The sequence below is a fragment of the Piliocolobus tephrosceles genome, chromosome 3 (genome assembly GCF_002776525.5).
Source record: "Piliocolobus tephrosceles isolate RC106 chromosome 3, ASM277652v3, whole genome shotgun sequence".
In the NCBI taxonomy this organism is placed as follows: Eukaryota; Metazoa; Chordata; class Mammalia; order Primates; family Cercopithecidae; genus Piliocolobus; species Piliocolobus tephrosceles.
Genome location: NC_045436.1, coordinates 82,856,073 through 82,877,118, shown reverse-complemented (window position 1 = coordinate 82,877,118; position 21,046 = coordinate 82,856,073). Strand labels below are relative to the sequence as shown.

Below are 21,046 nucleotides of genomic sequence, written 5' to 3'. Positions count from 1 at the left end.
GTAGTCTCACCATACTTGGGAAGCTGAGGCAGGAGACTCACTTGAACCCAGGAGATGAAGGTTGCAGTGAGTCAAGATCACACCACTGCACTCTAGCCTGGGCGACACAGCAAGACTCTGCCTCAAAAAAAGTCTTACCTTTAGCTATAATATACTCAAAAAACTAAATTAAAAAGTAAAATTTAAAGATATGTGGAAGGGTGTTAACTGGATCGTAGTTTTGGCAGAACTAGTCATTACATAATAAATTATCTTAGATGTTATCTAATATATACCTGTTGTTCTACAGATGAGAAAGTGAGGTACTGAGAGGCAAGTGGCTTGCAGTTAGTGGTGGAAGGTTCAAACCTAACTTGTTATCTGATGAAAACAACATTTTGCACGCTATAGGAGTAGAACTATTAAATAAATCAACCAATGCCCTCACATATGCTCTCTTTCAACACTTGTAAGCTGAATGGAAATAGAATCTTCCCCCTATAAACACACCAGAAATAATACAAATAAAGAATACAAAGAAACATTGTAATCCTTCTTTGTCAAACTGCTGAATATATTAATAGTAAGTCCTCATTTTAGCACTGTCAGTAGGTTCTCAGAAGCTGCAACTTGAAGTGAAAGGACAAATAACAAAACCAATTTTACCATAGGCCAATTGATATAAACAAGAGCTAAGTTCCTAAGGCATATTTCTGGTCACAAAAACATCACCAAACTTCTGAATAAAAAGCAAAACACTGTGAGTATTAAACATTGAAATAATTGTGATCTACACATACATTTCAGAAAGGTTAATAAAAACAAGTAAGATAATAGGCCTGAGCCTATCGCAGAGGCTCAGGGCACAAGGGAGCCACCAACCCTACACAGGATGCCATCCCATCACAGGGTGCATTCACACACACCCACACTCATTCAGATAGGGACCATGTAGACACATCAGTTCACCTAATGAGAACATCTTTGGGATTTAGGAGGAAACCAAATTACAGAAAATGCTTGTAGATATGGGGAGAACATGAAGAATTGATTTTTTTTTTTTCTCATTATTGGAGAGAAACAACGTTGAAAGAAACGACATTATTTGAGGACCTGGTGTATATATTGCAGATCCTTAAATTGTATAATTATAAGCATTGAAATGTCATCCAAAAATACAGCTTCTTTTTAGTTATGAGAAAATCTGTTCTGTGTAAATTCTTACACAGTATAACAGGTACTGCTCAATTGCCCTCCAAAAAAGCATTATCAATTTGCTGTCCTGCCAAGTGGTAAGTTTCCTTACAAAGTCATGAATACTTTTCATTATTAAAACGTTTTAGTATTTTTCCAACGTGGTGTTCCCCCTTGAAAAAAAAAAGAAGGCATGTCAATTTAATTTGTGTTTCATGATTACTCAGTATTAGTGTCTTAGATTTTGTGACTATTTATAGCTCTTCTGTGAATTAGTTGTGCATATGTTTTGCCTATTTTTCTTTTTTTTTTTTTCTTTTCATCTTTTAGTTTCAAGGGGTACATGTGCAGGTTTGTTACATGGATAAATGATGTGTTGCAAGGGCTTGGAGTACAGATAATATTGTCACCCAGGCAATCAACATACTATTTGATAGGTACTTTTTCAATCCTCACCGTCCTGCCACCCTCCACTTTAAAATAGGCCCTAGTGTTTATCAGGCCCTTCTTTGTGTCCCTGTGGACTCATTGTTCAGCTCCCACTTATAAGTGATAACTGTGGTATTTGATTTTCTGTTCCTGCATTAATCAGCTTAGGATTATGGCCTCCAGCTCCATTGATGTCACTGCAAAGGACATGATTTCATTGTTTTTTTATGACCGCATGGTATTCCATGATATATATGTACATAGTGTATATGAGTCCTTGCCACATTGCTTGTTCTTGTTGGCTTTGTGAGATATCAGATGATCATAAGGGTGCAGCTTTATTTCTGGGTTCTCTAGCCTGTTCTTTTGGTCCATGTGTCTGTCTTAGTACCAGTACCATTACTGTTTTAGTTACTGTAGCCTTGTAGTGTAGTTCGAATTCAAGTAGTGTGATGCCTCCAGCTTTTTTCATTTTTTATATCTGCATAGTATTCCATGATGTATCTGTACCACATTTTATTTATCTATCCACTGTTGATGGGCATGTAGGTTGATTCCATGTCTTTGCTATTGTGAATATGTGAATAGCGCTTTAATGAACATACACGTACACGTGCATGTGTCTTTTTTTTTTTTTTTTTTTTTTTTTATTATACTTTAAGTTCTAGGGTACATGTGCATAACGTGCAGGTTACATATGTATACATGTGCCATGTTGGTGTGCTGCACCCATCAACTCGTCAGCACCCATCAATTCATCATTTATATCAGGTATAACTCCCCAATGCAATCCCTCCCCCCTCCCCCCTCCCCATGATAGGCCCCAGTGTGTGATGTTCCCCTTCCCGAGTCCAAGTGAGCTCATTGTTCAGTTCCCACCTATGAGTGAGAACATGCGGTGTTTGGTTTTCTCTTCTTGTGATAATTTGCTAAGAATGATGGTTTCCAGCTGCATCCATGTCTCTACAAAGGACGCAAACTCATCCTTTTTTATGGCTGCATAGTATTCCATGGTGTATATGTGCCACATTTTCTTAATCCAGTCTGTCACTGATGGACATTTGGGTTGATTCCAAGTCTTTGCTATTGTGAATAGTGCCGCAATAAACATACGTGTGCATGTGTCTTTGTAGTAGCATAATTTATAATCCTTTGGGTATATACCCAGTAGTGGGATGGCTGGGTCATATGGTACATCTAGTTCTAGGTCCTTGAGGAATCGCCATACTGTTTTCCATAATGGTTGAACTAGTTTACAATCCCACCAACAGTGTAAAAGTGTTCCTATTTCTCTACATCCTCTCCAACACCTATTGTTACCTGATTTTTTAATGATTGCCATTCTAACTGGTGTGAGATGGTATCTCATTGTGGTTTTGATTTGCATTTCTCTGATGGCCAGTGATGATGAGCATTTTTTCATGTGTCTGTTGGCTGTATGAATGTCTTCTTTTGAGAAATGTCTGTTCATATCCTTTCCCCACTTTTGGATGGGGTTGTTTGTTTTTTTCTTGTATATTTGTTTGAGTTCTTTGTAGATTCTGGAAATGAGCCCTTTGTCAGATGAGTAGATTGCAAAAATTTTCTCCCATTCTGTAGGTTGCCTGTTCACTCTGATGGTAGTTTCTTTTGCTGTGCAGAAGCTCTTTAGTTTAATGAGATCCCATTTGTCAATTTTGGCTTTTGCTGCCGTTGCTTTTGGTGTTTTAGACATGAAGTCCTTGCCCGTGCCTATGTCCTGAATGGTACTACCTAGATTTTCTTCTAGGGTTTTTATGGTATTAGGTCTAACATTTAAGTCTCTAATCCATCTTGAATTAATCTTCGTATAAGGAGTAAGGAAAGGATCCAGTTTCAGCTTTCTACTTATGGCTAGCCAATTTTCCCAGCACCATTTATTAAATAGGGAATCCTTTCCCCATTTCTTGTTTTTGTCAGGTTTGTCAAAGATCAGATGGTTGTAGATGTGTGGCATTATTTCTGAAGGCTCCGTTCTGTTCCATTGGTCTATATCTCTGTTTTGGTACCAGTACCATGCTGTTTTGGTTACTGTAGCCTTGTAGTATAGTTTGAAGTCAGGTAGCGTGTCGCCTCCGGCTTTGTCCTTTTGACTTAGGATTGTCTTGGCAATGCGGGCTCTTTTTTGGTTCCATATGAACTTTAAAGCAGTTTTTTCCAATTCGGTGAAGAAACTCATTGGTAGCTTGATGGGGATGGCATTGAATCTATAAATTACCTTGGGCAGTATGGCCATTTTCACAATATTGATTCTGCCTATCCATGAGCATGGTATGTTCTTCCATTTGTTTGTGTCCTCTTTGATTTCACTGAGCAGTGGTCTGTAGTTCTCCTTGAAGAGGTCCTTTACATCCCTTGTAAGTTGGATTCCTAGGTATTTTATTCTCTTTGAAGCAATTGTGAATGGAAGTTCATTCCTGATTTGGCTCTCTGCTTGTCTGTTACTGGTGTATAAGAATGCTTGTGATTTTTGCACATTAATTTTGTATCCTGAGACTTTGCTGAAGTTGCTTATCAGCTTAAGAAGATTTTGGGCTGAGACGATGGGGTTTTCTAAATACACAATCATGTCATCTGCAAACAGGGACAATTTGACTTCCTCTTTTCCTAACTGAATACCCTTGATTTCTTTCTCTTGCCTGATTGCCCTAGCCAGAACTTCCAACACTATGTTGAATAGGAGTGGTGAGAGAGGGCATCCCTGTCTTGTGCCAGTTTTCAAAGGGAACTTTTCCAGTTTTTGCCCATTCAGTATGATATTAGCTGTGGGTTTGTCATAAATAGCTCTTATTATTTTGAGGTACGTTCCATCAATACCGAATTTGTTGAGCGTTTTTAGCATGAAGGGCTGTTGAATTTTGTCAAAAGCCTTTTCTGCATCTATTGAGATAATCATGTGGTTCTTGTCTTTGGTTCTGTTGATATGCTGGATTACGTTGATTGATTTGCGAATGTTGAACCAGCCTTGCATCCCAGGGATGAAGCCCACTTGATCATGGTGGATAAGCTTTTTGATGTGCTGCTGAATCCGGTTTGCCAGGATTTTATTGAGGATTTTTGCATCGATGTTCATCAGGGAGATTGGTCTAAAATTCTCTTTTTTTGTTGTGTCTCTGCCAGGCTTTGGTATCAGGATGATGCTGGCCTCATAAAATGAGTTAGGGAGGATTCCTTCTTTTTCTATTGATTGGAATAGTTTCAGAAGGAATGGTACCAGCTCCTCCTTGTACCTCTGGTAGAATTCAGCTGTGAATCCATCTGGTCCTGGGCTTTTTTTGGTGGGTAGGCTATTAATTGTTGCCTCAATTTCAGAGGCTGCTATTGGTCTATTCAGGGATTCAACTTCTTCCTGGTTTAGTCTTGGAAGAGTGTACGCGTCCAGGAAATTATCCATTTCTTCTAGATTTTCTAGTTGATTTGCGTAGAGGTGTTTATAGTATTCTCTGATGGTAGTTTGTATTTCTGTGGGGTCGGTGGTGATATCCCCTTTATCATTTTTTATTGCGTCTATTTGATTCCTCTCTCTTTTCTTCTTTATTAATCTTGCTAGCGGTCTGTCAATTTTGTTGATCTTTTCAAAAAACCAACTCCTGGATTCATTGATTTTTTGGAGGGTTTTTTGTGTCTCTATCTCCTTCAGTTCTGCTCTGATCTTAGTTATTTCTTGCCTTCTGCTAGCTTTTGAATGTGTTTGCTTTTGCCTCTCTAGTTCTTTTAATTGTGATGTTAGAGTGTCAATTTTAGATCTTTCCTGCTTTCTCTTGTGGGCACTTAGTGCTATAAATTTCCCTCTACATACTGCTTTAAATGTGTCCCAGAGATTCTGGTATGTTGTATCTTTGTTCTCATTGGATTCAAAGAACATCTTTATTTCTGCTTTCATTTCGTTATGTACCCAGTAGTCATTCAGGAGCAGGTTGTTCAGTTTCCATGTAGTTGAGCGGTTTTGATCGAATTTCTTAGTCCTGAGTTCTAGTTTGATTGCACTGTGGTCTGAGAGACAGTTTGTTATAATTTCTGTTCTTTTACATTTGCTGAGGAGTGCTTTACTTCCAATTATGTGGTCAATTTTGGAATAAGTGTGATGTGGTGCTGAGAAGAATGTATATTCTGTTGACTTGGGGTGGAGAGTTCTATAGATGTCTATTAGGTCCGCTTGGTGCAGAGATGAGTTCAATTCCTGGATATCCTTGTTAACTTTCTGTCTCGTTGATCTGTCTAATGTTGACAGTGGAGTGTTGAAGTCTCCCATTATTATTGTATGGGAGTTTAAGTCTCTTTGTAAGTCTCTAAGGACTTGCTTTATGAATCTGGGTGCTCCTGTATTAGGTGCATATATATTTAGGATAGTTAGCTCTTCCTGTTGGATTGATCCCTTTACCATTATGTAATGGCCTTCTTTGTCTCTTTTGATCTTTGATGGTTTAAAGTCTGTTTTATCAGAGACTAGGATTGCAACCCCTGCTTTTTTTTGTTCTCCATTTGCTTGGTAGATCTTCCTCCATCCTTTTATTTTGAGCCTATGTATGTCTCTGCATGTGAGATGGGTCTCCTGAAGACAGCAGACTGATGGGTCTTGACTCTTTATCCAGTTTGCCAGTCTGTGTCTTTTAATTGGAGCATTTAGTCCATTTACATTTAAGGTTAATATTGTTATGTGTGATCTTGATCCTGCCATTATGATATTAACTGGTTATTTTGCTCATTAGTTGATGCAGTTTCTTCCTAGGCTCGATGGTCTTTACATTTTGGCATGTTTTTGCAGTGGCTGGTACCGGTTGTTCCTTTCCATGTTTAGGGCTTCCTTCAGGGTCTCTTGTAAGGCAGGCCTGGTGGTGACAAAATCTCTAAGCATTTGCTTATCTGTAAAGAATTTTATTTCTCCTTCACTTATGAAACTTAGTTTGGCTGGATATGAAATTCTGGGTTTAAAATTCTTTTCTTTAAGAACGTTGAATATTGGCCCCCACTCTCTTCTGGCTTGTAGAGTTTCTGCCGAGAGATCTGCTGTCAGTCTGATGGGCTTCCCTTTGTGGGTAACCCGACCTTTCTCTCTGGCTGCCCTTAAGATTTTTTCCTTCATTTCAACTTTGGTGAATCTGGCAATTATGTGTCTTGGAGTTGCTCTTCTGGAGGAGTATCTTTGTGGCGTTCTCTGTATTTCCTGAATTTGAATGTTGGTCTGGCCTGCTAGGTTGGGGAAGTTCTCCTGGATGATATCCTGTAGAGTGTTTTCCAATTTGGTTCCATTTTCCCCCTCACTTTCAGGCACCCCAATCAGACGTAGATTTGGTCTTTTTACATAATCCCATACTTCTTGCAGGCTTTGTTCATTTCTTTTTCTTCTTTTTTCTTTTGGTTTCTTTTCTCGCTTCATTTCATTCATTTGATCCTCCATCGCTGATACTCTTTCTTCCAGTTGATCGAGTCGGTTACTGAAGCTTGTGCATTTGTCACGTATTTCTCATGACATGGTTTTCATCTCTGTCATTTCGTTTATGACCTTCTCTGCATTAATTAGTCTAGCTGTCAATTCTTCCACTTTTTTTTCAAGATTTTTAGTTTCTTTGCGCTGGGTACGTAATTCCTCCTTTAGCTCTGAGAGGTTTGATGGACTGAAGCCTTCTTCTCTCATCTCATCAAAATCATTCTCTGACCAGCTTTGATCTGTTGCTGGCGATGGGCTGTGCTCCTTTGCAGGAGGAGATGCGCTCTTATTTTTTGAATTTCCAGCTTTTCTGCCCTGCTTTTTCCCCATCTTTGTGGTTTTATCTGTCACTGGTCTTTGATGATGGTGACGTACTGATGGGGTTTTGATTTAGGTGTCCTTCCTGTTTGATAGGTTTCCTTCTGACTGTCAGGACCCTCAGCTATAGGTCTGTTGGAGATTGCTTGAGGTCCACTCCAGACCCTGTTTGCCTGGGTATCAGCAGCAGAGGTTGCAGAAGATAGAATATTGCTGAACAGCGAGTGCACCTGTCTGATTCTTGCTTTGGAAGCTTCCTCTCAGGGGTGTACTCCACCCTGTGAGGTGTGGGGTGTCAGACTGCCCCTAGTGGGGGATGTCTCCCAGTTAGGCTACTCAGGGGTCAGTGACCCACTTGAGCAGGCAGACTGCCCCTTCTCAGATCTCAACCTCCGTGTTGGGAGATCCCCTGCTCTCTTCAAAGCTGTCAGACAGAGTCGTTCGCGTTTCACAGGCTTCTACTCCTTTAGCTGAGCCCTGTCCCCAGAGGCGCAGTCTACAGAGACAGGCAGGTTTCCTTGAGCTGCTGTGAGCTCCACCCAGTTCCAGCTTCCCTGCGGCTTTAGTTACCTACTTAAGCCTCAGTGATGGCGGGCGCCCCTCCCCCAGCCTCGCTGCTGCCTTGCGGTTAGATTGCCGCAGACTGCTGTGTTAGCAAGGAGAGAGGCTCCGTGGGCGTGGGACCCTCCCGGCCAGGTGTGGGATACAATCTCTGGTGTGCCGGTGTTACAGCGCAGTATTGGGGTGGGAGTTACCCGATTTTCCAGGTGTTGTGTGTCTCAGTTCCCCTGGCTAGGAAAAGGGACTCCCTTCCCCCTCGCGCTTCCCAGGTGAGGCGATGCCTCGCCCTGCTTCAGCTCTCGCTGGTCGGGCTGCAGCAGCTGACCAGCACCGATTGTCCGGCACTCCCGAGTGAGATGACCCCAGTACCTCAGTTGAAAATGCAGAAATCGCTGGTCTTCTGTGTCGCTCGCGCTGGGAGTTGGAGACTGAAGCTGCTCCTATTCGGCCATCTTGCTCCGCCCTCCACGTGCATGTGTCTTAACGGTAGGATGATTTCTATTCCTTTGGGTGTATAACCAATAATGGAATGGCTGTGTCAAATGGTAGTTCTGTTTATTTGAGAAATCTCCAGACTGCTTTCCACATTGGCTGAACTAACTTACATTCCCACTAGCAGTGTATCAGCATTCCCTTTTCTCCACAACCTCACCATCATCTGTTATTTTTTTACTTAATAATAGCCATTCTGTTGGTGGAAGTGTAAATTAATTCAACCATTGTGGAAGACAGTGTGGTGATTCCTCAGACACCCAAAGACAGAAATGCATTTGACTCAGCAATCTTATTACTGGGTATATACCCAAAGGAATATAAATCATTCTATTATAAACACACAAGCATGAGTATGTTCATTGCAACACTATTCACAATAGCAAAGACATGAAATCAACACAAATGCCCATTAATTATACATTGAATAAAGAAAATATGGTATATATACCCCAATGAATACTGTGCAGCCATGAAAAAGAAGATCATGTCCTTTTCAGGGACATAGATGGAGTGGGTGGCCATTATCCTTAGCAAACTAACACAGAAACAGAAAACCAAATACCACGTTTTCACTTATAAGTGGGAGCTAAATGATGAGAACACATGAACATGTAGAGGAGAGCAACACACACCGGGGCATATTGTAGGGTGGAGGGTGGGAGGGATAGGATCAGGAAAAATATAACTAATGGATACTAGGCTTAATACCGGAGTGATGAAATAATCTGTACAACAGATTCCCATGACACAAGTTTACCTGTGTAACAAACCTGCACATGTGTCCCTGAATTTGAGATAAATTTTGCAAAAAATTAAAAAGTATCAAAAGATGTACAGTTATGTTTCCTTTGACATTTGGTCACCCAGTTTACTTCCACAAGCTCAGATATTGTGGTTAATTTTAAATATTAAAAAAATAATAATAGCCATCCTGACTGATGAGAGATGGTGTCTCATTTCGGTTTCGATTTGCATTTCCCCAATGATTAGTGATGTTGAGCATTTTTATATGCTTGTTGGCTATATGTATGTCTCCTTTTGAGAAGTGTCTGTTCATGTGCTTTGCCCATTTTTTAATGGAGTTGTTTTTTGCTTGTTGATTTGTTTGAGTTTCTTAAAGATTCTGGACATTAGACCTTTGTCAGATGCATGGTTTGCAGATATTTTCTCCTGTTTTAAAGGTTATCTGTTTACTCCATTGGTAGTATCTTCTGTTGTGCAGAGCTCTTTAGTTTAATAAGGTCCCACTTGTCGATTTTTGATTTTGTCACAATTGCTTTTGGAGTCCTCATCTTGAAGTCTTTGCCTGGGCCAGTGTCCAAAATGGTATTTCCTGGATCTTCTAGGGGCTTTGTAGTTTTCGGTTTTACATTTAAGTCTTTAATTCATCTTAAATTGATTTTTGTATATGGTGTAACGAAGGGGTCCAGCATCAATCTTCTGCATATGGTTAGCCAGTTATCCCAGCACATTTAATTGAATAGGGGTCCTTTACCAGTTGCTTGTTTTTGTCAGCTTTATCAAAGATCACATGGTTGTAGGTGTGCAGTTTTGTTTCTGGATTATCTAGCCTGTTCTGTTGGTCTATGTGTCTGTTTTTGTACTAGTACCATCTGTTTTAGTTACTGTAGCCTTGTGGTATAGTTTGAAGTTGGGTAGTGTGCTGTCCCTGGATTTGCTCTTTTTGCTTAGTATTGCTTTGGCTATTCGTGCTCTTTCTTGATTCCAAATGAATTTTAGAATTTTTGTTTCTAATTCTGTGAAAAATGTCATTGGTAGTTTGATAGGAATATCATTGAATATGTAAATAGCCTTGGACAATATGGCCATTTTAACAATATTGATTCTTCCTATCCATGAGCATGGTATGTTTTTCCATTTGTATCATCTCTGATTTCTTTCAGCCGTGTTTTGTAATTCAGAGATTTTTTACCTCCCTGGTTAGCTGTATTCCTAGATATTTTGTTCTTGTGGCGATTGTGAATGAGATCACGTTCTTGATTTGGCTCCCAGCTTGTACGTTATTGGTGTATACAAATAACGTGCATTGATTTTTTTATCCTAAAACGTTATTGGTGTATACAAATAACGTGCATTGATTTTTTATCCTAAAACTTTGCTGAAGTTGTTTATAAGATCTAGAAGCCTCTGGTCAGAGACTATGAAGTTTTCTAGGTATAGCATCTCTATATTATTCTTGGTATAGTATTTCTGGGTATAGTATAATCTGTGAAGAGAAATAGTTTGACTTCCTCTCTTCCTAATTGGATGCCTTTTATTTCTTTCTCTTGCCTGATTGCTCTTGCTAGGACTTCCAGTACTCTGGTTAAATAGGAGTGGTGAAAGTGGGCGTCCTTGTCTTATTCTGGTTCTCAAAAGGAATGCTTCCCCCTTTTGCCTATTCAGTATGATGATGATGTCTCTGGGTTCATTGCCCATTTTTCTATTATGGTCTATGTCTTTTTTTATTGATTGGCTAATGTTTCTTATTCTGTTATACATGGTACAGATATTTTCTTCTAGTTTGCACTTTTTTGATTTATGGCTTCTTTCTCCACAGCACATTTTAATTTTACTCTAGTCAGTTGTGTTACTGTTTTCCTAGAGTCTTTCGCATTATGTGTTACAAAGTTAGTTCTTGTATCAATTAGAGTCCCATGAGGAAAGAGAAATCACATAGTAACTGGAATAGGGAAAGTTGATTATTAACCAAACCAGGGATTCGAGTAACAAGATATTGGCTAGTAAGATGTGAAGACATCCTTAAAGAATATAGGAATAGCTATGCCTATGGCTATAATAGATCATCCCCTTAAGCCTGTCTCCTCCTCATTCCTGCCTGCAGGGCTGAGATCCAGAATTTGTCAGAGCCTAGAGAAGTCGCTGTGGTGCTGTGCTTGCAGAATTTGCTGAAAATCTACCTTCCCAATTTGCAGGAGATCCATCCCCTAGGGTGCATGGGGAGGTATCTTGATCAAGAGAATCTGCTATGAAACTGCCCCAGGAGTATGCTAGGGAACCTAATGGCCACTAGGTGCTGCTGGCTGCATGAACTGTAGGACCCTGATACTGGAAAAGCCACCTGGGATGCAGGAACCTAGAGCTAAAGCCACCAGTGCATGCTATAAGATCTTGATAGGAAGAGCCATAGAAACCAGGAAGAAAAGCACCTTCAGCATGCAATATCTCTTTAGCACAGTCTACTGACAAAGTTTAACATAGTGCTACCTGGCAAAGGAAAAATATTTTAAAGGCCCAGCTGTATATTCTGTGGAGCAACAGTGAAAGAGGAATTGGAGATAATGGGCAATAAAGTGATAAATTGCACTGATAATCACTTTAGTAAACCTGGATTTTACTCTTGTGCATGATTTGAGATAATCTTAAACAGTATTTTTTTGTACAGGTAAAACTGGAAACAATTTAAAGATCTGTCAATAAAGAAATGATTGAATAAACTATGGTACTTCCATACTGTAGATTACTATGCAGCAGTAATAGGGGCATATCTACATATATGTACCAATATTGCAAGCTCTCTGAATCATATTGTTGAAGGAAAGGTGACAAAATTTTAAACTACAAAACACTACTATATATTACAATATGTATACACACATGCACACACACACACACACACACGATGTATTCAGAAGTAGGAGTCCTCCTAAGATTTTAAGAATCTTTTTATTAACATCCATGTGCAAACTAATATTTAGAATGCTAAAACACCTAATGTATCTTAACTGTATTAGAAAGATCTTCATGCAATTTTTTTGCTCTGTTCTAGCTAACCTTTTATAGATGGCACAGAAATAAAGCTTGTCTCAGACCAAATAATTCAAACCTCAAATTAATAAAATTCTTTGCATTTGTAACTTCACATAATAAAAATCTGTGTGTGTTTTATTGTTCTTTTAGGCAGAGGTTGAAAAGATAATTGCAGTTGCCTGGGACATTTTTCAACCCCTTCTTTTTGGACTAATTGGAGCAGAGGTATCTATTGCATCTCTCCGACCAGAAACTGTAGGTAAGAATTTAAAAGTGTATTTTGTTAAAATTCACCTTTTTTGGTCAACCTACTTACCAAAAAATCTACTTTATATATTCAGTTGAAATATCTCCAGTTGGTATGTGTACAGTGGTTCCTATTGTCAAAATTATATAAAAAGTTAATTATGATCTAAGTTTTTTAGAGTAGCTGGTTAGAAAATAATGCTTGATCATCTAAGACAGTATATTTTACACATTTAATATTGTTCCTTGTATATAAAAGTGACACTGCTGACCACTACCCAGAAAATTCAGGCCTTACAATTCTTTTTCCAAGGGTAAGAATATTCATCTAGCCTTGTCCTGAACAAGAGCGAGAATTTTAAAGACAACTATTTAATTCTATAGTTTGTACCCATGGGACAGAAATGCCTGGTTGTTCATTAATTATTTTATTTATTCATACATTCAAAAGCCATCATATTAAAACTCTCTTGATTCAAAACACTGCACTTAAAAATTAATTTTCATACATGTACTCATTTTTTCCTCCTTTCCTTCCATCACAGTATTCTTCCATCCATACTAGGAATCCCATCTCCGGCTACCTCCTTCCGAATCTTGTGTATGGATTCTTTCCTTTTCTCATACATCATAAATATCCATGTCACAATTTTCTTCTCTTCAGAATTTAGTCTCCAATCTCTCTTATCTTTAAAAAAAAATGCTTCTCTTCTGACACATGCTGTAACATGGATGAACCTTGAGAACATTATGCTAAGTGAAATAAGCCAGTCACAAAAAGACTAACCCTGTATGATTCCACTTACATGAGGTATCCAGAGTAGTCAAACTCATAAATGGTACTTGCCAGGGGCTGGGAGTAGAGGGAAATGGATAGTTGTTGTTTAATGGGTATAGAGTTTAAATTCTGCAAGATGAAAACATTCTGGAGATTGGTTGCATAATAATGTGAATATACTTAATGATACTAACTATACACATAAAAATCATTAAGGTGGTGAATGTTGTGTGTATTTTACTATAATTAAAATAATGTGTATTAAAATAATATGTTAAAATTATTCCCCTTTCCACTTCAGTTCCCATTTCCTTCTTCTATACATTTTAGCCCAGCTTCTGCCTATCACACAACCTGCCAAGCTCTCACCAAGGTAATATTGCTAAATCCAGTCTTTGCTTTACTTGATCTCTCAGCAGCATTTGCTGCTTTTGACCCTCTAACACTTCTTTATATTAAGTTCTTAAACTTCTTATTTCCCAGTGCTGTTTGAGCCTTTCCTTACACCACATGTAGCTTAAACACTGCCCTTTATCAAAGTTCTTTCCAAGGCCTTCTGTGCCTCTGGCTCTGTATCACTTCTCTAACCTTATCTATACTAGTGACATCAACTGTAAACTGTATAATTCCAAACTATCTCTAAATCAATATATCCAGTTGTTGATTGGACAGCACCACTTGTATGTCCTGTTAAACTTCAAACTCAACTAAAACTTCCTTCTCATCCTCTTCTCAAACTTTCAATGTTTCCTTCTGGGAATGGTATCAACTCTTTATCTTGTACTTCAGGCTACAGATATTTTTGAATACGTTCCAACCTTGAAGAATACCTTTCAACAAAGAACCACAGAACTTTCCTATAAAAAAGCCATCTGACAGATTTACAACAGATCCTCCTGCCATGTCTATCTGACGTTTTATCAACCCTTTGAATTTGAGAAAAGTACTTATCCTTTCTGAGTTTCTGGTTTTTTCAACTATAAAATAATACTTATCCCACAGGTTGTAAGGACTAAGTAAAATAATACATTTAAAGCTTAGTACAGCACTTGGCACAGAGTAAACACTCAACAAATGTTACTTTTTAAAAAATCACCCGAATACTCAGGAGTCATCTTAGCTGTACCATTCCTAGGTCCAGTAGCATGCAGCAGCACTAGTCACAATCCCTTGTTTGGCAAATGATGATGAACTTGTCTTTATCAACAGAGTTCTACAGGACTACATGGAGTAGCTGTATATGTTAACCAGGGATAATTGGGACCCGTACAACCATTACACATCAGTATGGTGAAACAGTGGTAGACTGCCAGTGTCTATTCTGATTGGTCAGTGCCCAGCCAGCTCTGCTTGGCTAATTCCCTACATACTGGCTCATAAATACTTTGGATATCACTTCTGGTCTTATACCCTGTAAAGAATTATTGACTTTTGGGGTGAAAATATTACTTTTCCCTCTTTTATGCTCTCAGTTTGTTTATGTCTCACTTCCTGTATAATCTATGAATTAGTTATTTATGTTTCTGTCTTCCTCTCACTTTGAGGCAAAGTCTATATATTATACATTTATGTGTACCCAGTACTTAAAGCTTATTACTTATCATTTAATCATATCATTTAATAGATTCTTCTTACACACATGAAAAAGCATGGTTCTTGCTATAAAGCATAATACATATATAACATTCAAATCTTCCATATAAGAATTCAAATATGCTTAATTTCTGGTTTTAATCTAAGGAAACACCTTATTTTAAATAAATAGCCTGATTGATCCTTAATGTTAATTGTTTTTATATATTCTGCCTAAACATTTTTGTATTTGTAATTTTTTAATGCTTTAAAAATTATTTCTGTTGATGGTTATTTTGAATTAGTTACCATGAGATACAGTTTCTCTCCTAGTATTTTATTATTTCTAAAAATTAAATATTTCTTACAGGCCTTTGTGTTGCCACCGTAGGCATTGCAGTATTGATACGAATTTTGACTACATTTCTGATGGTGTGTTTTGCTGGTTTTAACTTAAAAGAAAAGATATTTATTTCTTTTGCATGGCTTCCAAAGGCCACAGTTCAGGTATGATGGATAGGATGGCTTAGTATTTTAACTGCTATTTCTGCATGACACCTTGAAATAATGAATCAGAGGGCTTGTTTAAATTTAGTGAAAATAAATAATTGAAGTGGATTTATGAAAAGTTTATCCTAATCTATTCTTTAAAACCTATATTTTTGGTATATTCATTCCTTAAATGTGATAGCTCATTAAATTTCCTTAGATCACCAGGGTACAAGTAAAAATCCAGTAAATCCCTATTCTACTAGAAAGCAGTAGTAACAGGAGAGAAGAGTTTGAATTTCATCAGTCAGCACTCTCTAAGTCACCCAAGGAAAGAGTTGTTAACTCTTTTCATGTTAATAGCTTCCAAGAAAAGAATAACATAGAAATAACATGGCCCCCTTAATGTTTAGAGATATTTTAATGTTAATATGATTGATGATCAGTTGAGCTTGACCAGAGTCTTTGTATGTAATGGAGAAAAGATTTATTGAAAAACAACCTAGAAAGTACTTTATTGATTTCCTAGATTATTAGTTGGTATTAATTATTCAGAACTCACTGAACTTGCTGGCAGATGTCTCAATCACTTAACCGAAAATTTGTGCATTCTAATAAACGTGATAAATAAAGCTATTATAGATAGGTGCTTGAATTTGTTGACCATGCATTTGTTAGAATACCTATGGTTGCTAATTAAGTTAGAACTATATAGATTATGATTTGTTGCAAATGTGATGTATCTTTTGTTGTATATTTTCAGACTAATTACATCAAACAACATTTAACTGTTTTGTCCCAGATTATTTTATAATTAAATATTCAAATTTCTGTTATTAAGGAATTAAAATCAAGTGTTTTTCACTTAGGAGGCTTTGGGGGATGTGTATGCTCAGTAATTATATTCCAGATTTCAATTATATGCTCTTTGCATTTGGGCATTACTCCAGAATTTCCCCCACCCCATCAGACTTTCAAAAATGTCTGAAACATAATGGCTAAGAGTTCTATAAAAAAGTCTCTGGACAGCAATGTGACTAACAAAACTTCAGGAGTTCCATTGTAGAAGAGAAAGGGGGCATTCAGGTTTTTGTGAGCAATTAGTAGTTTCTGCCATTGTGTCTGATGCACACTTTTCTTTTTCATTGTCTTAGAGGCTTACATTGTTCTCTGTGGAATAAGGGAAAACCAGATTAATTAATACATTTTTTCCCATCTGCACTGATAATATTGCATTTTACCTCTACAAGAAACTGAGAATTTTCATAATATTTTCCAATAGATACATTCCAAATAAAATATTTCACCAACTTGTGAGGCAAAGAGTTGACCAAATACCTAATAAAATCAGCTTCAAGTTGTCAAGGTGTCCACTATTTTCATGTTTCATGATGTTTGACAATGAGTTTAAGCTCTAAAGCAATATATATTTATTTAAAATTTAACAGTTTTCAGTAGGTATCACTGCATGTTTTTCATCTTATTTTTTAGTTCCAAATTCCTACAGATAAAAGGAGATGACCAATAATTTTCATCTTTATTCAGGAAAAATTTAGTACATAGAACTTTATGTTATATTTAATTAATATTGTGAGTCTGGATTTGCTTTGTGTTTTGAAATGTATTTTACTGATATTTATGTAACCCTACCTTACACAGATAGGTACAAATGAGTCATCAGTATGTTCCCATGCAAGGGCAGAGAGAGTTTTTAAATCATCAGAACTAGCTGAGCTGGGCACAGTGACTTTCTCCTGTAATTCCAGCACTTTGGGAGGCTTAGGAGAGAGGATCACTTGAGGCCAGGAGTTCAAGACCAGTCTGGGCAACACAGCGAGACCTTGTCTCTAAAAAAGTAAAAAACCAAAACAAAAAAAACCCTGCAATACACTTTGAAAGAAGACTAAAAGAACTTTCTTAGTTGAGCAAAAAACCAAGCAATTGGCTTTTGCAAACAATAAAAAAATTCATTTTTTAAATGTGCTTATCTTATCATGATTCCATCTTTACCCTTAAACTTTTATAGGCTGCAATAGGATCTGTGGCTTTGGACACAGCAAGGTCGCATGGAGAGAAACAATTAGAAGACTATGGAATGGATGTGTTGACAGTGGCATTTTTGTCCATCCTTATCACAGCCCCAATTGGAAGTCTGCTTATTGGTTTACTGGGCCCCAGGCTTCTGCAGAAAGTTGAACATCAAAATAAAGATGAAGAAGTTCAAGGAGAGACTTCTGTGCAAGTTTAGAGGTGAAAAGAGAGAGTGCTGAGCATAATGATTAGAAAGCTGCTACTGTTTTCGAGATGCACATTGAAATATGTAATGTTTATGCTTAAAATGCAATAGAACCAGAAGTGTAGCTATTTCTTTAAACAGCATTTTTAGCCCTTGCTCTTTCCATGTGGGTGGTAATGATCTATATCACCAACCTTAATCTCTCTACCTTTTTTTTCAAACACCCCTTCATCATCCATCTTAATTTGCACAAGGACATATCTACTTTAATATACTACCACAGTTTACAGTTAACATGGGAAAGACCAGCTTCAGTATCCTCTTCAGCTAGGATTGCTCTAAATTTTAACTTTCACAGTTTCCTGATTCATATTTGCCCAGGCTCTGATGCTTTGAATTGGTTTTGGCTCCTCTTTTTTGGTTTTGTTTTTGTTGTTAAAATCATAATGCAGTCGCTCATGAATTTCTACCCTCGTTTTTCCCTGATAATCTGCCTTTTCTCCATTTCTCCTTCCCTTACTACCTTTCTTTAAATTACTGTAACTGATTGGTCCCACCAAAATTTTAAAGTACATGAAGTATCTTCATTGGTTCATCCTCTTGCCCCCTCCAGATGTCAAAAAACTTTATCCTGCCCCCTAGCTGACCACACAGGTTCCTTTATTTCAACCGCTCATGTGAGTCTACCTTCCCCTAAGGAGTGCCCTAATCCAGCCCTTTTTTTATTTGTTTCTTATGACCCATATCTTTAGGCTCTTCCCATTTCTAGGTGGGAGATAGGTAAGTTTCAAATCTATGCCAGTCTCATGAATATTACATTAGGGTAATGTGCTATAATGAAGAAACAAAAAATACAGTGCTTAAAAGAAAATAGAATTCTATTTCCCTCTAATGAAACTGGCTGGTTGGTTAATACTAACAGGGTTACTCTGCTCATGACGTCTGCTCAGAGTCCCATGTCTTTCTGTCCTGAGGCTCTGCCATGTCCTAGCTTAGGACATGGCTTAACCTATTTATGCCAGAGGTTGCAAACATTTTTTGTGAAAAATCAGACCTTGGCGATGACCTTGAGCAATAGGATATAAATAACTCCCACAGGCTTAGCATTCTAATAATGGAGCACTAGGCATAAATGGGTTAAAAATGGGTCTCTACCATGTCTCCTTTCTATCTCTCAAGAAAAATGCAAGTATAGCAATGTACTTTTGAGGAAGGGATGTGGAAGTTGGACACATCTCTTCTCCTACATTTATTGGTAATGATCCAGCTGTGAGGCAGCTAAGTGTTGTCTCTAGGTAAGCATTCATACTCCTCGGAGGAATGGAACATCAGATTTTCGGGGCCAGAGTTTCCACTGTGTTGGATGTTACCATCACTTAGTAGCATATTCTTACATGCAAACAAAAGCTTTTGAAAGACATTGCCTTAAACCAAAAGAGTGACTTCTGTGGCAGGAATTTCAGAAATTGTGACTTGCCAGCAGAGAAAATATTAGAAGAAATAGTTACCTGCATAGGTCATATTTTATCCTACTTTGTAACAGGCCATCTCTGCTTTTGTGTATCACTCGTAAGTTCCTCTTCACTCTAGGTCGTCTTCTGTGTAATTACTGAAATGATCACATTCACATACAGTTTACAGTTTTTATCATGTTATCTGTGTACCTGAAGTGTTTTATTATATACTTGTCATATCCTATCTAAACTCCTTGACCTGGAATTCAAAGTTCATTTTAATCTTGAAGCAGATATTAAATATGTATTAGATTAATAAATTATGAATATCCTAATCCCACAAAGTTGATCTGCGTAAATAAAGCCTGTCCGTTCCTCTCTTCATTAGACTTCTGTTTGAGCCCTATCCACCATGGCTTTCACCTCTATTCAAAACTAGTTTAATATTCACTTCTCCTAAATAGCCTTTAATTTTATGTCAGCTTGACTTTGGTTACCCTATGGTGCTGTATTCCTTTAATGTTTATGCTCTTGGTTTGGACTTGATTAATTTATACCAAAGGTCAGATAAGTGTTTTGAACTGAACTTCATCGGTTAAGTGCACTTTGCTGGGGGCACCATAAACTTAATAATCATGTGGTCCTCTATTTTCCTGGCTTTAAAAGTAGATGCATCCAAAAAATACTTACTGAAAGCTTTTGAGATCCAGGCACATCATCAAGAATAATATTGTCCCTGTCCTTAAGGATTTAACAGTCCAATAGAGACGACAGACAATTAAACAAAAGAATGCAAAACAATATGATAAGTGCTATTATACAGGAACTACAGGGGTGCTAGGGAACTCATGGCAGCAGTATTCAATCAATTCAAGGGTGGTGGAGTTTAGGCACAGCTTCCTAGAGAAAGTAGGGTATTGGCTGAGGGATGATTAGGACTTAGCCAGCAAAAGGGATGTGAGACCAAAAAGTGTTACACTTCTTGCTGTTTCCCAGGTCATCAGTGGCATTTTCTCCAAGTAACAGGCTTGGAATATTTATTAACATATACAAAAATACAGTTAGTATAACTAAATCAGAATGCTGTTGAATATGTTTAGGGCCCCTAGGAAAATTAGAAATGGAAGTCCACAGAGTATAGAAATGATTGAAGGACACCTCAAACAGCCACTGCCAATACCTGTTTCATTTTGCAGGTCATGCAGCAAGCTCTTTTCTACCTCTAAGAGGGTAGTCACCATCTAAATCTCTGTGACTGCCCAGTGCTGGCCTTTTGACTTCCGCTATTGGATCTCTGAAATTTGTGCCTATTCCTGGAAGCTCTTTGTAGGAATTTATTAATTGCTATAAGACTATGTTGCTGTTATATATCATGGAGCTGGTGAGGTCAAGAATGACAGAGGCTGACCATTCAGCAGGGCTCACCATGTGAAGGCCAGGGTCTGTCGCCACATGGAAAGCCACATCTCTTGACTTGGTTGGTGAACTTAGGGTTAACCTGATAGAGTACTGACCAACCCAACCTATCCCCACTTAAACCACAGATAGAAACAATTACTCTAACTTTTGGGCCCCTTATACATACTTCTGTCAGAGCACATGTAACACTTTTTAAAGTTTATTTACATGTTTGTCTCTTATTAAACCAGCTCCCTATGGGTAGGAACCTTTTCTTAATTATCCTTGAATCCTCAGCATTTTTCACAGGCCATGGAACACAATAGACATTTAATAAACATTTACTGACTAAATCTGAGAATAAGGGGATTCTCTCTCAATATCAGAAAGCTACTTGCCACACAACAGTTTGGATCTTAGTCTGCTTCATCTATCTTAGTCAGCTTGGGCTGCTATAACAAAATACCATACAGTGAGTGGCTTACACAACAGAAACTTATTTCTATTAAAGGTTGGAAGTTCAAGATCAGGATGCCAGCATTGTTGGGCTCTGGCGAAGTCTCTCTTCCTGGCTTGCCAATGGCCACCTTCTCACTGTGTCATCACATGACACCGAGAGAGAGCAAGCAAGCTCTCTGGTGTCTCTTCTTATAAGGGTACTCTGATCATATCATGAGGGC

The 21,046-nt window shown here is 38.0% G+C and overlaps 1 protein-coding gene across 5 annotated transcripts in view; it reads left to right on the top strand.

The window, feature by feature from the left end:
* The window catches only part of SLC9B2 (solute carrier family 9 member B2), a 65,209-nt gene that overhangs the window by 40,587 nt on the left and 3,576 nt on the right, over positions 1 to 21,046 (top strand). For 2 of the 5 annotated variants that reach the window (XM_023220114.2, XM_023220117.2), the window contains 3 exons: positions 12,344 to 12,452; positions 15,160 to 15,296; positions 17,305 to 18,411. In XM_023220114.2, coding sequence (XP_023075882.1) covers positions 12,344 to 12,452; positions 15,160 to 15,296; positions 17,305 to 17,526 — 468 coding nt within the window. In that variant the 3' untranslated portion in view covers positions 17,527 to 18,411. Of the gene's footprint in view, positions 1 to 12,343; positions 12,453 to 15,159; positions 15,297 to 17,304; positions 18,412 to 21,046 lie in introns of those variants that run through there. The other 3 variants (XM_023220115.2, XR_002733286.2, XM_023220116.3) reach the window with 3 other exon arrangements.